Source organism: Hoplias malabaricus, chromosome 11, assembly GCF_029633855.1.
Source record: "Hoplias malabaricus isolate fHopMal1 chromosome 11, fHopMal1.hap1, whole genome shotgun sequence".
Taxonomy (NCBI): domain Eukaryota; kingdom Metazoa; phylum Chordata; class Actinopteri; order Characiformes; family Erythrinidae; genus Hoplias; species Hoplias malabaricus.
The window spans coordinates 8,847,409-8,862,371 of record NC_089810.1 but is presented as its reverse complement, the minus strand read 5'-3'; the positions used below and the strand labels follow the sequence as shown (position 1 = coordinate 8,862,371).

The 14,963-nt window shown below is 40.0% G+C and overlaps 1 protein-coding gene across 3 annotated transcripts in view; it reads left to right on the top strand.

Moving 5' to 3' along the window:
* The window catches only part of megf11 (multiple EGF-like-domains 11), a 147,742-nt gene that overhangs the window by 46,424 nt on the left and 86,355 nt on the right, over positions 1 to 14,963 (top strand). For all 3 annotated transcript variants that reach the window (XM_066684558.1, XM_066684559.1, XM_066684557.1), the window contains 3 exons: positions 964 to 1,065; positions 1,594 to 1,694; positions 12,307 to 12,399. In XM_066684558.1, coding sequence (XP_066540655.1) covers positions 964 to 1,065; positions 1,594 to 1,694; positions 12,307 to 12,399 — 296 coding nt within the window. The remainder of the gene's footprint in view (positions 1 to 963; positions 1,066 to 1,593; positions 1,695 to 12,306; positions 12,400 to 14,963) is intronic.

Sequence of the window (14,963 nt, the reverse complement as noted above, 5' to 3'; positions counted from 1 at the left end):
GGCCTCTGTGTAGCGCCATATTTATACCCCAAGGAAACAGGAAGTGATGAATTACTAATTAAAGGTTGCTAGATACTTTGATCCACTTTATACACTACAGTAGAAATGACATAAATACATTTTTTTCCAAGAAAATGTTAAGGGTGCCAATAAATGTGGAACAGGTAATTTTATGGGAAATAATATTTCTTAGCCAGGATTTTTTCTTTATTTATTTTTTTTCTTTTTCACTTGAGCTTAAGGTTGCTTTTTTTTAATTTTTCAGAGTGAGATTATGCTTCTTCAATAAAAAATAAATTTATTTTAAGGCGTTTAACAAATTTTAACTAGGGGTGCCAATAATTATGGAGGGCGCTGTAGATTAGCATAAAATAAATGCATTAGAAATCATTCATTGTGGATATCTTAGCATAAAATCCCGGTGTTGACTCTTGTGCTCTTGTGTTGTGCTCTTCAGGAACATAAAAATATAAATGACTTACTTGTTGTTTGAAATACCATCCATCAGAGGTTGAGATTTTTAAAAATGCAAATATCTGCCAATATCACTATGCATTTCTAAAAATAACAATTAAAAGAATACTAGATAGTGTTTTTACTCTGCAGCCTGAAAAGTGAAAAGCTTCACTGACCTGCAATAGGGAGAATAGAGCCTGAAGTAGCAAGGTCAGGCTCTATTCTCCCTATTGCAGGTCACAGCACTATAAAACTGCACTATGTACCTTTTGGAGGAAGGTAGAAATCCATACAGAATAAAACACTCAAGTCAGAATGAGCTTTATCAGGTTTATTAGGTATTGTTTTAATACAGAGGACCAGCACTCTGAAAGAATTTTGCACATATTTTATAGAAAGTATAAATTATACTGTTTCAGAACATTGATTGGTTCCTCTTCTATCTGTGCTAGTTTTGCAGAAATCTTTTGAAAGCAAAATTACTTTCTCCATGCTCTTTTTTTGCAGCTATGCAGTGACTGTGCAGGAGTCGTATGCTCATCCGTTTGACCAGATCTACTACACCAGGTGCACGGACATCCTGAACTGGTTCAAATGCACTAGACACAGGTAAGACCTGATCCTCAGCTGCCCCTCGCTATTTGACCCACTGACCCTACCATTAATCCTGCACAGCCCAACAGCTCCCAGCAGCCCCCACGTCCCCAGCCGTTCCAGCTCGAAGTGTTAATAGCTGCACGTCAGAAAGGGTGCTGAGTGAGCCTCTGTCTAATAGCACTGTGCTAATGTAACTGACAGTGATTGCAGTGGTCGGAGCCGAGATGGAAATGGCCCTTTGACTGTCATCAGACACTGCATCAGTTTTAATAGCCACATTAAAGACTTTATCGTTGACGTTCCCAGATAAAAGCGCTGCACACAATGAGTCACTGCCCTGCCATATTCCCCGTCAAAGGGAGACGTCCTTCACCCTCCGCTGGAACTTTTCTTTAATTCACTTCAATTATGTTTATTTGTCTCTCCGGTGTTCTTTAGAAAGTGGTTCAAGGCTAATGCTAACCAGCAGCCATATTCGCTGCAGTTTACCAGCCAGCTTCTTACTTCTTACTCACTCTCACCTACACTTGTCTGTTCCAGAATCAGCTACAAGACGGCGTACCGGCGAGGGGTTCGCACTATGTACCGCCGCCGCTCCCAGTGTTGCCCAGGCTACTTTGAAAGTGGAGACCTGTGTGTCCGTAAGTGTCTTTACCCATTTTGACTAATTAATTTCCCCTTAAATCAACACAGCATAATTCCCACCCTTTTTGCTAGCAGTTATGGGTCACAATAAAAGCATTTGTCAGGTATGCCTGCATGAGCAATGTCTGCTCAAGCCTATAGCTCTCCACTCCTCTCCCTCTGGAGGCATTCATCAAATGCTCAGCCATCTTGGAGGCATTTGTCCAACTGCTTACTTCAGGTGTAATTTGTTCCTTTCATTATTGTCCCTACTCATGTTCCACCGTCCTCAAAATATCTCGATTAATACAACACAGGAATGAATAGAATTAATGAATCATACCATTTGAGAGCGAGACATCCCAGAGTTGATTTCTTTGAGAACACATTGCCCTCATTCCTATCATGCACATGATAACAAAGTACTAAATCGTGTTGACATTTTCTGGTGCTCAGGGCCAGGTTTTTGAATTCAGCTTCATATTTTTTCATGTTGATGTGAGAATATTTTATGGATTTTTTTTCACCTCTACCTGAACTAGCCAGACTGTAAAACTGTTCTGGTGGACTCTTGGTCACTTAGAGGCCAGACTCGTTTTTTCCCCCTAATTCACTTTAATCATGAGTGAGTGGATCCTATCAGTCAGCCAAGACCTCTGAGGACACGGTTCAGCAGTTGTTTGACAACACGCTAAAATCTCAGAGTGAAAGGACCTCACCCAGCACTATGTCAAGGTGATGGAGTAAATGACAATTTCTCTAAGCTCCAGGGAGGGGATAAGAATCAACACACGTAGCATAACGGATAATGGGATTTGATACATCCACGGCTACTCAACATTATTAACCGAGGGACAGGCCTGACTTTCTGATAGATATCTATTTAGTATGCGCACAGAATTGCTGGGCTGTTTTTTTCCCCCTTGTGGCACTAACCTGTGATGATTGCAGTGTCACACACCTTCTGCATACAGTATGTGCTGAAGAAATGCACACGGGACCTGGCCATGCTTATTGTTTGTTGCAGTAACATGTTGTGTTCTCTTTGTCTGAGATATGATGAATTTTCTTGTTCTGATACGACATGCACCGCTGTTCTTATCAAACTCTAGTAGCATTTCAAGAATCTACTGCAATGGTGTTTATTTTTGTTCATGCAGACATTACCTTCAGCTTGAATCAACTCCAACTTACAAAACTTGTAGCACTATTGTAGTATTATGGTAGTAATTTGCTTATTTCTTTAAGTTGTTAAACTACTCATGAAAAGTGATTAAATTGAATTTATAAGGTGGATTAACTAGCAGCGTATTCAGGAACTGACCGCGGAACTAACCAGTCACATATGGATTTTCAATGGGTGGGAAAAATGACCGTAGGCCTTCTGGAAGTCCTAGATATGTTACTGACTGTGAATATGAGTCGCAGCCAATGCAGTGGATTTCAGTGAGTTGTTAGAAATGGAAAACAGTGGCAGCTCTGTTAACTGGCTTTGTACTGAAAGAAGGTATATTACACTGCAACACAGAAACAAAACATGGAGTGTTACGTTTAATAAAGAGGGGACGACATAAATTTATGTGAATCAGCATTAACCCAGAATTAACATACTACCAATGTCCGATAGAACTGAAGGCCTTGCTTTAACATTTACATTAGAGTTAACACCAAATCAGAGGAATTGGTGACCACTAATCTAGAATGAATGCTTCAGAAAGATAATACAGGCAAGATTATTTTAACATTTCAATTTTACAAGTAAGATGCCCTTGGCTCTAGTAATTTTGGTGAATTTTATCCATTACTTTCTAAAAGGGGAATTTTAACTTTCATCCCATTTCTTTTTATTATGCTTCCAGTTATGCCAAGAAAAATAAACGCTCACCCAGGCACACAATAGGCCATTCAAATCACGTATTTATTTCAGCCTCTCTGTTTATAGTGGTGAGTTAAGCCACTGATCTTTGAAGCAAGAGGCAGGTCTGCTATGCCTCATAAATATGTGAAGTAACAAAAGAGCTAAACGCCATCCCGGCTGCTGGCAAATAAGAATGGAGCTGTTCCGAATGCTACATAATAAATTTTGGTCTCTTGAAGGCATAAGTAAGTCTCCCTGTGTCGTTCACCTTGGAGAGTCTGTAAGTCCCCAACTGTTAAATTAAGCCAAACAACATATATTATTACTGAAATTTGTTAGCCTTCAGTGAATAGTGTACTGTTAAAAATAATTATGTTTATACTTCAGTATTTTTTGGAAACAGTGCTTTCATTTTTTATGTGCATAATTTTTACTTTTATATCAGATGGGTTTTTATATCATCGCTATCCAATGAAAAACATTCATTCATTCATTCATTATCTGTAACCGCTTATCCAATTCAGGGTCGCGGTGGGTCCAGAGCCTACCTGGAATCATTGGGTGCAAGGCAGGAATACACCCTGAAGGGGGCGCCAGTCCTTCACAGGGCAACACAGACACACACCCACATTCACTCACACACTCATACCTACGGACACTTTTGAGTCACCAATCCACCTACCAACGTGTGTTTTTGGACTGTGGGAGGAAACCAGAGCCCAATGAAAAACATGCATCTCCAAAATAGTACATTTACAGGAGAATGAAAAAATCTCCTTAACTTTCAATGGAAGAAGTTTGGAACATTTTTATTGGTCCATTCTTCATGGAATTTTCACGCAACAGATGCTCTGTTCAAATTATGTAGTAAACTAAAAATCCTCAAAAAATAGAGATACATGGGGACAGCGACTCTTTCTTGTGTTTTTATTTCTGTTATCAAACCAAACCGCTGCTAAATCAGCAAGACAGTTTAGAAAATGAAAATATCCTGCAGCATCTTTTCAAGCCCACTTGAAAAAACCGTAAGCTAATTACTGCCTGTTCCTTTTGTTAGTGAATTTCCAGGACAACAAAAAAGAAATGAAGAGACTGCTCAGGACCCCCTCATATGGACCTGGGTACGCTGTGGGAGCTGAATAGCACCCAGCAGCTCAATAACACCCAGCAAAGAGCCACCGACAGTCAATATGCTGATTACAAACTTACAATGCAGTTATTTACGGTCACATTAATTCTTCAATTGATTTTCATTTCTGTTGTTCTGTATCAAAGAGAATTTTACTCATTTTGATGAAATAGACACAGAAAGCCAACAGTTGTTGTTCCACTGTCGTCTCACAGAGAGCAGCCGACTTGTCACCCTTTGTTGTTTGATTTGGAAGCCCTCAATTATTAATACAGGCTACAGAAAGTACATTTTGTGCACCAGGAATGAAGGGCTGCTCCATCGTCAAACAGTTTCAAAACCCACTCCCCACACATTGTCTTACAATAGCTCTGCAACTGAGATAGCATTGAATTCAGTGTCAACCTCTGGCAGCTTTTTTTTTCCCCATTGTGGGAGAAAAAAATAGAATAATTTAATTTTTCTGCCCTTATTGACTGAAACAGGGGCCTGGTCTGTCTGTAGCCTGGAGGCTAAAACCAACTAACAGCCATGGGATTAGCTACAGCTGGGCTGGGGAACTGTTTTGACATTGTCCGGGGGTCTTCATGTAGCAGGGGAACGGCAGTAATCAATAACATTTTCATTACCACACAATAGCTGCCACAACTACACGGTAAGAGTTACTCCAGTAATGGAACATCACCATCTGTGGGAAAAGATGGTAAACATAAATATTGTTTTTCCCCAATGGCCTTCCGAAACATGTCGTCGTCCGCTGAGTTACTGCACAGAAGTGTAAGCCTCTCCATCAGGAGCAGAGTTATCAGTTCCCAGAGTTTTTACTTTAATTGGATTATTTCAAAAGTGGACAGCAGAATACAGGAAATGGGAAGATTACAATGAGAGATTAGATTTAGATGGAATTTTAATTAATACAATATATGTCAGGTTGTGTGTGTGTGTGGGCAGGGTAGGTCAGGTGTGCGGTGTCTACAGGCTCTCTTTTTTGCTGGTTCTGCATTGCTCTGCTCTGTGGCTAATCCTTCTGTTCTCACCGGCAGGATTAAAAGCTTTGTAGCTGTGCCGATGTTCGGCGCACAGGGACAAGAGGCTGCATTAGAAACCGTTTTCATTATGTATGTGTTGATCTTTGCTTTTCTTCTCAAAATTAACTGCCTGGTTTTTAGGTTTTATCTCCTCATAAGTGCCTCCTTTAAGCAGTTTTTCTCCTCTAGTGGCAACGAATCTCCCCCATGTGTGCCTGTTAAATTGTAAGGTCATGCTATAACTCGTAAGCTTGTTGGACTGCTTTAAAGCCCTAACCAGAAGCTGTCGAAACTGTGTCATGGCCTGTCCAGCACTAGTGCTGAGTATTCTCACAGAGAACTTGTTAAATGTACCTGCTATATCTCCTGCTGGATGTGTCATTTAAAAGCCTGTGTGGTTTACAAGTTCATATACTCTTTATGTTTTTATAATCATTGTAATCATTATAATCGTTTTTATAAGCACGTTGTATTTGGAGGCAAACAGTGTTTACTTTCAGGGTAAGTTCATGTAAAAAATGTTCTCCCAAGCAGTTCTGGGCCATTTCAAGAGATTTCTTTTTTTTTTTTTTTTTTTTTTTTTTTGTAAAATTGTTGTTCAAGGCAGCTGACATTTTCAAATGACAAAAATGGAGATATATCCATCTACCTATTTAGCCTGCAGCTTTTAAGCTCACCCCTTCCTGCTGAAATACTTCAGCCCATACTCTTTCCTGAACGAGGAATAATAAGAGGTAGCGAATCATGTGAGTTTATTTATCGGTTTAGGTCTTGAAGCCTTTTTGATTCTAAGAGATAAAGAAAAATGTGTAGAATGGTCACGTAAATATAAATTTCACTATTATTAATACATAAAGTCACACAAATATAATAGGTGGACTACAGGTGAAAAATAAAATGGAGGAAAATGCATTATACGAGTTAAATCATAAAAGCCAGCTTGCCACGTAATTTCTGACTGAGGATTTAACAGCATTGTACAAGTTTATGCTCTGCCCACCCTTGTCTTCACTCATGTGCCAATAAATCTCTATGCTCTAAACCTTGATCTCTGACTGTATTGGATTGTTGCGAAGCTGCTGTGCGTAGTCTGCATTTTAGGAATGCATTCTTCAGGTTGCCAGAAAAAAGGTAATGCATAGCATATTTTTCACAGCTTTGTTGATTTACTTGTACTGAATACATTTTCAAATGCCCATTATGCATCTAGTAGAAGGCTTTGATCTGCAATGTTTTGATATTGAACATGTTTTATTGATAAGGCATAGTACTCCTGGTCAGCTTCTGTTGTGTTTAACTTCCAGAAATAAAAGATCGGAGGACCTGTCAGCTTTTATTCAGTTGAACTTTTTAAGTGCCCTGATTGTACTTTAATGAGACTTTGGGGCTCAATAGGAGGTCTTACATGAAGCCTCACCAGTTTTAGCCTCTGCCATCTGGAAGAGGGAGTGGGAGAGTCTCGACTGGTTAGCGATGCAGCATTAATGAAGCAATGGACGTGCTGCTGCTGCTTGCCGGAGAATTAGCCTAAGATGGTTTAATAAAGTCTCACGCACCAAGTTGAAGTAGTATTTCACATTTTGAGTTTTAATGATGGCTGAGATGATGAGGTCTCACTTTTAAAAGGATCGGGATGCCTTTGATTTCTTTCCATTTTTGGTCTTGTTCCTAGTCTTTGCAACTTCAAAGTCAGGGTTTTAAGACAAGTCCCATCTCTCGTAGAGTGAGGTGAGTTGAGATACTTCTTGGCGCGAGAGTTTCTGCTTTGGGGGCTCTGCGGACACAACTTCATTAACTGTTTATATTTATGAGATTACCCAGAACTTTCTCTCCGCCTTGCTTTCTAGGGTTTGTTGGGAAGTAGCACAGGTGAAACATTCCTCCATCTTCACTGTCCTTATCTAACTGCGCAGGAAAGAACCTGATTAGAGCTTGAGACTTGCAGTGTTTTCTTCCTCATAAAAGTTTCTGTTTTATTAGTACATCCGTTGAATAATGTCCAATCCATTAATGCCATGTGGCAATCACCAATTAGCTCTATTATTACACTGAGAGATAACACTTCAGTGTAATGAGTCTGATTAGCTTTTTATCAAGATGAAAGACTCAATTTTCTACCACAGTCCATAGACTCTTTAGTAGAAGGAATGGGACTCATTGAATGTTAATTAAAATTCGAGACCTCTTTTTTTTTCTCACATTTTATACAAATGTACATCAGTCCAGATCTCAGGGGAAGGCAAGCGTTATCCTTTCACCCACATTTTAACTTAATTTTCATTTGTTCAGAAGATATGACAATGTGTTCCTACTTCCAGCTGATCAGAAACTGCTGACTGTAGCGCAAATACATCAAGTCACTGTCATGGCATTGGATTTTTTTTCTTTTCCTTGTCTTTGAGTACTCTGTATAGTGTCATTGATTTCGAGAAGTCGATTTTGACATCTTCGTCAGCACAAAAACGCTACGGGATGTGTTTTTTCTAATGACAGTAGAGGAACTGTATGCTTTAACCCCAGGTTTTCAGGTTTTCTGTTGCTGCGTAAATCCATGCAGCATTATTTGGCAATGGCACGCTTTAGCATTTCTGCATGTGGAGCATTTCTACGATTAGAGCTGCTGTCCTCTGGGTGTTGGGGATTCTCTCTCTCACTCTCTCTCTCTCTCTCTCTCTCTCTCTCTCTCTCTCTCTCTCTCTCTCTCTCTCCCCCAATCTCTCAATATCCCTCTCCCTCGATCCCTTGGCTGTGTCTGTGCCCAGTGCTGAGGGCCCAATCGAAGCCTGATTGAATGATAATCCATAGCCATGCTAGCCAAGCCCAGGCCCAAGACCTGCTGCCTGCGTTGCCTTCTGTGGCCAGCTAGAGGGTGTGCCAACTGCATAAAGACACACTCACACACATACCTAAACACACACACACACACACACACACACACACACACACATACACATATACATACAGTCACATAACCATGTGATATTCATGTGAAGATTGTCCTGGAGGTATTTATTTTGGCAATAAATACAATCCTATGTCTACATCCATACTTGGAGACTTTCTGGAAATATTTCTGAAAACTTTATTTATCAGACAAGTATGCAAAAAAGACTTCCAGTGTTTTCACTGACCAAACTGATTTTGTCTTGTAAATATATAATAGATTTTTAATTTAATGTCTGCAGCATAGTCGAACAATTTGGTACTGAGGCATGTTTTCCCATTTCACCAAATAGCTTTTAATTACACTTTTTAATTATATGGCAACAGAGGATACACATTGTTAGAAGTTTTGCAAATGGAATTTATTTTCCAGCCTGATCCCAGATCAGGATGAAGCACTTACAGAAGATGAATGGATGAATTATTTTGTACTTACTTGGCTTACAAGACTTATTTTCTTCATGGTGAGACAGATCTAGACTGCAAGTCAAGCACATGTACTCTGTATCTTTAAAGCCATGCTGTTGTATCATTTGCAGAATGGGACCTGGTATTGTGTTTCTGAAATAACTGCAGACTTCCCAGGAAATGGTTGATGGCAGCATATATGTCTCTTAAAACCCTAACATACTCCTCTAGATAGATGGTACCTTCTCGCATATCTCACTTGCCAGTCATCTACTTTGTGGGCACTGATGCACCCCTAAACCATCTTTATTGATTCCTGAAAAAGCTGGACATATTTTTAGTGTGATAAATTTTTTAGTATCGACCCATACGCTTATGTTGATTTTTATGCATTGTTAAAAAATTAATGGAAGATTTCTAAACTAACAGTACTGATTAGATCATTTTTGATTAATAGTTAATTGAGTAATCTTTTGCATCTGTAGTCCAGATAATTTCATGCAGTGCATCTTTCTTTTGAAGGTGAGCTGTGTACTTTTTAACATTAGAAAGAAACATAATTCCCTTTTTTTAAATATCATATTCTTCCAGAAAAAAAAACACTCCTACTAAAATGGAAAAGTATTTATTCTGAAAAGTAAAGATTATCATAAGTATGTGCGGCAGATAGTGTGTGTACTGCCATGCTCCATTTGGCAATGTCTGCTCCTGTTCCCGAGGCGTTGACATTTAAGATTTGTGTCATACTTTGGGCTCTTGTGTACGTGATGGAACTTGAAATATCGGTTCTTACTGAGCAACTCTTAAGAAGCTTTAGTGCAGGGTATGAAGCAGGGATCTGGGGAAATGGGCAAAGTGACGCTGCGGTATGCATCAATCTATCAGTTCTCTTCTTCCTGCTCCATTCATCACCCTAGTGTATATATGGACTTCGTTGTGTTGCCAGTGATTCATAACAGTTTGTCAAGGATCCGAATACATAAGCTTATCTAGAGACTGGTGATTTATGGATTGTGTATTGGAGTTGTTACGGTGGGATAGCTCACACTTAAACACCTCTCTTTGATCCAGATCAAGCAGAACGTGAGCAATAATTGCTCTATTCAGAGTCACTGTTCACTGATTATTGAGGCGTCTTCATCAGTTTTTCTTCAACAACATGGTTGACCAAACTCATTAATTTGTTTGGTTGCTAGACCAAACCTTTGCATATTCCAAAGTCAAAGACAAAGGACAAGCCATAGCATGGGCCGCCCTGCCTTTTTTCCCTAGCGTTCTCATTATGCAGAAACCCCTAGCCGTAGAGCCTCCCCTCCGCTCATACTTTGTGAGAGAGTCACTGCTGATTCCAATCAAAGTGGATTGTTCCAGAAGCTTTGGGGCCTGACTTTTCTCTGCCTTAGATAAGAGCATGTCTCTTAGAGTCCTGCTGGCCAGGTGACCTTCATTGTCTCAACATTATTCATGCCAAATGACTGTCCCCCTACTTTTTTTTTTGTGTTTTCTTCATTGTGATGCCCTGTCTTATGAGGGGAAAAAAATCAACAACAGCAATGGAGGGGAAAAAGTCGTCGCCATGGTGAAACCTCCGTGTAGGTCATTTTGTTACCAGCTTGAATCCGAACCTCCGACCGAAAGCAGGGGCTGGACCAGGAATACCAATGCCTGCGGCCAATCAATCGGCAGTCCTGTTGCTCAATAGGAGTGATCAAGAAAACTGCACACTAGGTAAATGGAGCTGGGGCCTGGGCATTAAAGCCAACGGCGGGGGCAGAATGCAGCCTGATCAAATTTAAAGGGATTTACAGCTCCTTTCTCTGCTGCTGCCTGTGCTTACGTTGGCTCCTTTCACACACAGCGAGAGAGACGCATGTGATAAACGGAGATGTTGACCAAAGACTCCAGCTCTAACAGAATCTTTTAGTGCTTAATGTGTAGTCGGAACTAGCACTTAATGAAAGTGCCAGTGGGGGTGGGTTTTCACTGTTGTGTTAAGAGGGGACAGTGAGCTTTGATAAATGGCCAACCTTGATATTTATTTACTTCACCTGCTTTTAAGTTGTTTCGAGGATTCACGGCTGTTATTTCTGAGAGTTCTACCCTGTTGCTGTCATAGTGGGTGTTGAGAAAATATGCTGTTATTTTATATTTAGTATTTCTCAGTCATAAAACTTGAATACTAGTTGTAAAAAAGCAAAACAGTGTTGAAAGTGCAGATTTTTTTAACTGTGAATCTATACAACGTGTTTGTAAAAAAGAAGAGGATTTATTTTATTTGAAATAACTGAACAGTTAATGTACATTCCTTTGGCCTAGACAACATTTTATTTTAAATGGACATGATTAGAGCTTGGGAGGGTAAGTAGGGAAAATATATATATGTCCAAGACATTCCTCTAGTGAAGTTGACAACCACCAACTAGCCCATTTCATGGTGGCTGCCATAACCAGAGAGAGAAAAAATATATTTTAAACACAGCACTGGCCTGCTGATCTTTTATTTAATTGCCTATTTACTATAACAGCTGACAGTGTACCATGGTGGTAAAGGCTAATTAAACAGCAGCTTACCTTTTACACAACTAAAAGTAGATAACAGGGGTTAATGAATAGTGGAATGTTTTTATCACTGTTTTCCAGTATTTTTTGTTTTCTTTAGCATAGGCAGCTTTAGCGCTTATGTTGCTTGTTCTAGTACAGGATTTATCCAAGCAAAAGAACTAGCAAGGTTCCAGTGTCTGCAGAAACAGTTGAGCTTGTAGTACTGTGTTTATATAAGGCCGATGAAACAGAGCATTATGGCTGTCATTTTTTATTTGTTTAATGTGATGCAAGACCTCAGGGGGCTGGGTTTAACCTGTATAATATTACATTATCACAGACAGCGTAGGACTTCTGCCCCTCTGAGTGCCCCTAGTTGGCTAAACCCCAGGTGAAGGTTTATTTATTTTTTTATTATTATTTTAACTTGGACCTGTTGCATATGCATTGCATATTCATTTTGTACTTCAACCAATATGTAATTTCAGAAGTGGATGTAAATATCAATAAATAATAACAGTTGACTTCTAAAGCCTACAACAAATTAGCTACAGTGTTTTCTAACCCAGCATGCCTCACTACATAGGCTGCAGTACTTGTGGTAAAAATACCACCATGTACTTTCTATCTTGGAGTCTCTCTGCAAACTCTGTTTTGACAGACAATAATGTCTCTGAGTAGTGTATGTTTGACCACTGTGCCCTTCTTTCTCTTTCTTGTAGCTCTGTGCACTGAGGAGTGCGCCCACGGCCGCTGCGTTTCTCCAGATACATGTCAGTGTGAGCCAGGCTGGGGAGGGCTGGACTGCTCCAGTGGTGAGTTCACTCTCTCATTAACTCTGAGAGCACAGTTCACTTCATTAAGGCCCTCTCACTCTCACTGTAATGCCTGCTCCTGTCCCCAGAGACCAAGGCCTGCCTGCTGGAGCTCTTGGTCTATTACAGGGAAAATAGCGCAGGAAGAAAACTCTCCACGATCACATTTACACTGCAATGGTATTCAACCCTTTACACGGCAATCTCAAAGCCCAGAAGAACTCAGACCACAACAGTAGATCACACTTAAAAACTAAGAAATGAAGGATGATGTTTGCATTACATTCCTAAAGGTCAAAAAGTGATTACAGTAAAGCTATGGCGAGGAAGCCCACGGTGCTGCATTTACTCAGAAGCCTTATAAAGTGCCCAGTGGTGGTTTTATTTTCCTTTAGAGATTTCCTAGCATGCCAGAACAAGTTCTAGCATGAAAGCGAACATGTTTACAATATACCTGGGAATGAGGCTAGTGGCTGGATGATAAGAACTCCCTGATGTAGGGTTAACATCATGGTCCTTGAGTTCTCAAAAGCTTATTTAAATGTGGCAATTAACATATGTTGTTTATTAGTTGAAAACATGGTTGTTTGGGGTCAAAGTCACGTTTTCAGCCACTTATATAGGTATAGTTGGAATACATGCAGGAGATGTAATGTGATAAACACAACTAAAAAAAACTAAAAAATAAAAATCCCATAAATATTTAATAACAGCTGCAACATGTGGATAAAAGATGATGAATTAATATACATCAAATATATTGAGATGTCTCCTGCCTAAATAGATGCAGTGAGGAAGCATTAATTCACAGCTGAAATAAAGCAATTTCCCTGCCCGGGCATTACCTCCATGACTGTAAATCGGGGTACTCCAGGGGAGAGCTGGATTATTCACTCTTCAATCAACTAAATGCTGAATGGTTAAGAGGCTCCTGAGATGGAGAGAGATAGAGAAAGAGAAAGGGAGAAAGAGAGGGATGGCTGGGAGTATTGACTGTTTCAATATTTATGTGTGGAGAGTAACATGGGTGTGGAGGGAAAACAAACTACTCCTCCTCAGGGTCAGAACGTGGAAGGTGAACATCCTGACATCAGCAAGCTCTGTCCATTGCGAACAGGTAAGTCAAAAATACTGGGTATGTTTACATGCAGAGATTTTCACCAGTCCACTTTAATTCGGTCCATTTATAGATTGCTGCTGAGATGTTTATGTGCACACTCTACACAGCTGTCAGAGTAACAACTCCATTCACCTGCACCCTGCAAGTAACCAGATGTGAGTCTAGTTAGATGAAAAACTAGACTCTGGTTAAAATTCTTGACTCTTACAGCCTGCAATGACATTGCATCAACTTCTCAGACTCAGTTAAATTAAACCAGTGTTTTTGTAATATAATCTTCTCTCTTTTTTACCAAGACAGCATCAGAGCTATAGATAAAGGCTTAGGATTATTCATTCATTCATTATCTGTAACCGCTTATCCAGTTCAGGGTTGCGGTGGGTCCTAGAGCCTACCTGGAATCATTGGGCGCAAGGCGGGAATACACCCTGGAGGGGGCGCCAGTTCTTCACAGGGCAACACACACACATTCACTCACACCTACAGACACTTTTGAGTCACCAATTCACCTACCAACGTGTGTTTTTGGACTGTGGGAGGAAACCGGAGCTCCCGGAGGAAACCCACGCGGACACAGGGAGAACACACCAACTCCTCACAGACAGTCACCCGGAGCGGGAATCGAACCCACAACCTCCAGGCCCCTGGAGCTGTGTGACTGCGACACCTACCTGCTGCGGCTTAGGATTAGATTGTTTTAAAAATAATTGTAGAGACTGTACACATCATAGTGATAATGAAACAGATATGTAATTAATACCAAGTTCTGTCTCTCAACGTTCACTATGGGTTCAAGAAGGCTCAAACAAAATGGAACTGACTCAACTCAACCTTTATGATCTTAAGTATCCTTGGTCAAGAGTTGACTCAGACTCACTTGACGTTTGCTCATACATGTCTAAACAGATAGTTATTGCAAGCTTTACAGACACCCACCCTGCTAGCGATGTGTAATCTTTAATTTGATGTATACATTTTCTCTCTGTAAATCAATTCCTGGCTCTCACCATGGTGAATGCATCAGATAATATGGGGCTTTACATGACTATCATACTTCTGTTTGAAATGTTAATTACAGGGTTACTCACCTTATCCAATTGGATAGAAATTCTAATGGCGCAAATAGTTTGTTTATTAGAAGGTTGTCAGGCTGCATGTAAACATAATCACTGGTCATAGAAGTCACAGTTATTGATCGCGATAACAAAATCAATACTCATTAATTGGATACTCATAACACATACATTCTTTCAGAATTGCAAACTGTAAACTGTAAGTCCATTTTACATTTTGTGTTTGATAAGTGGAAGAGAATGTCTGGTTGGAAGAAAATGTCTTTTATGTTTAGGGGTGCGTATAGTTTAATACTGATTTGGGATTTGAGGGGGAAAAAAAACAAGAGCATAGAGAAAGTAGGCAAGCCTAGTTTTGCCAGACCGCCATA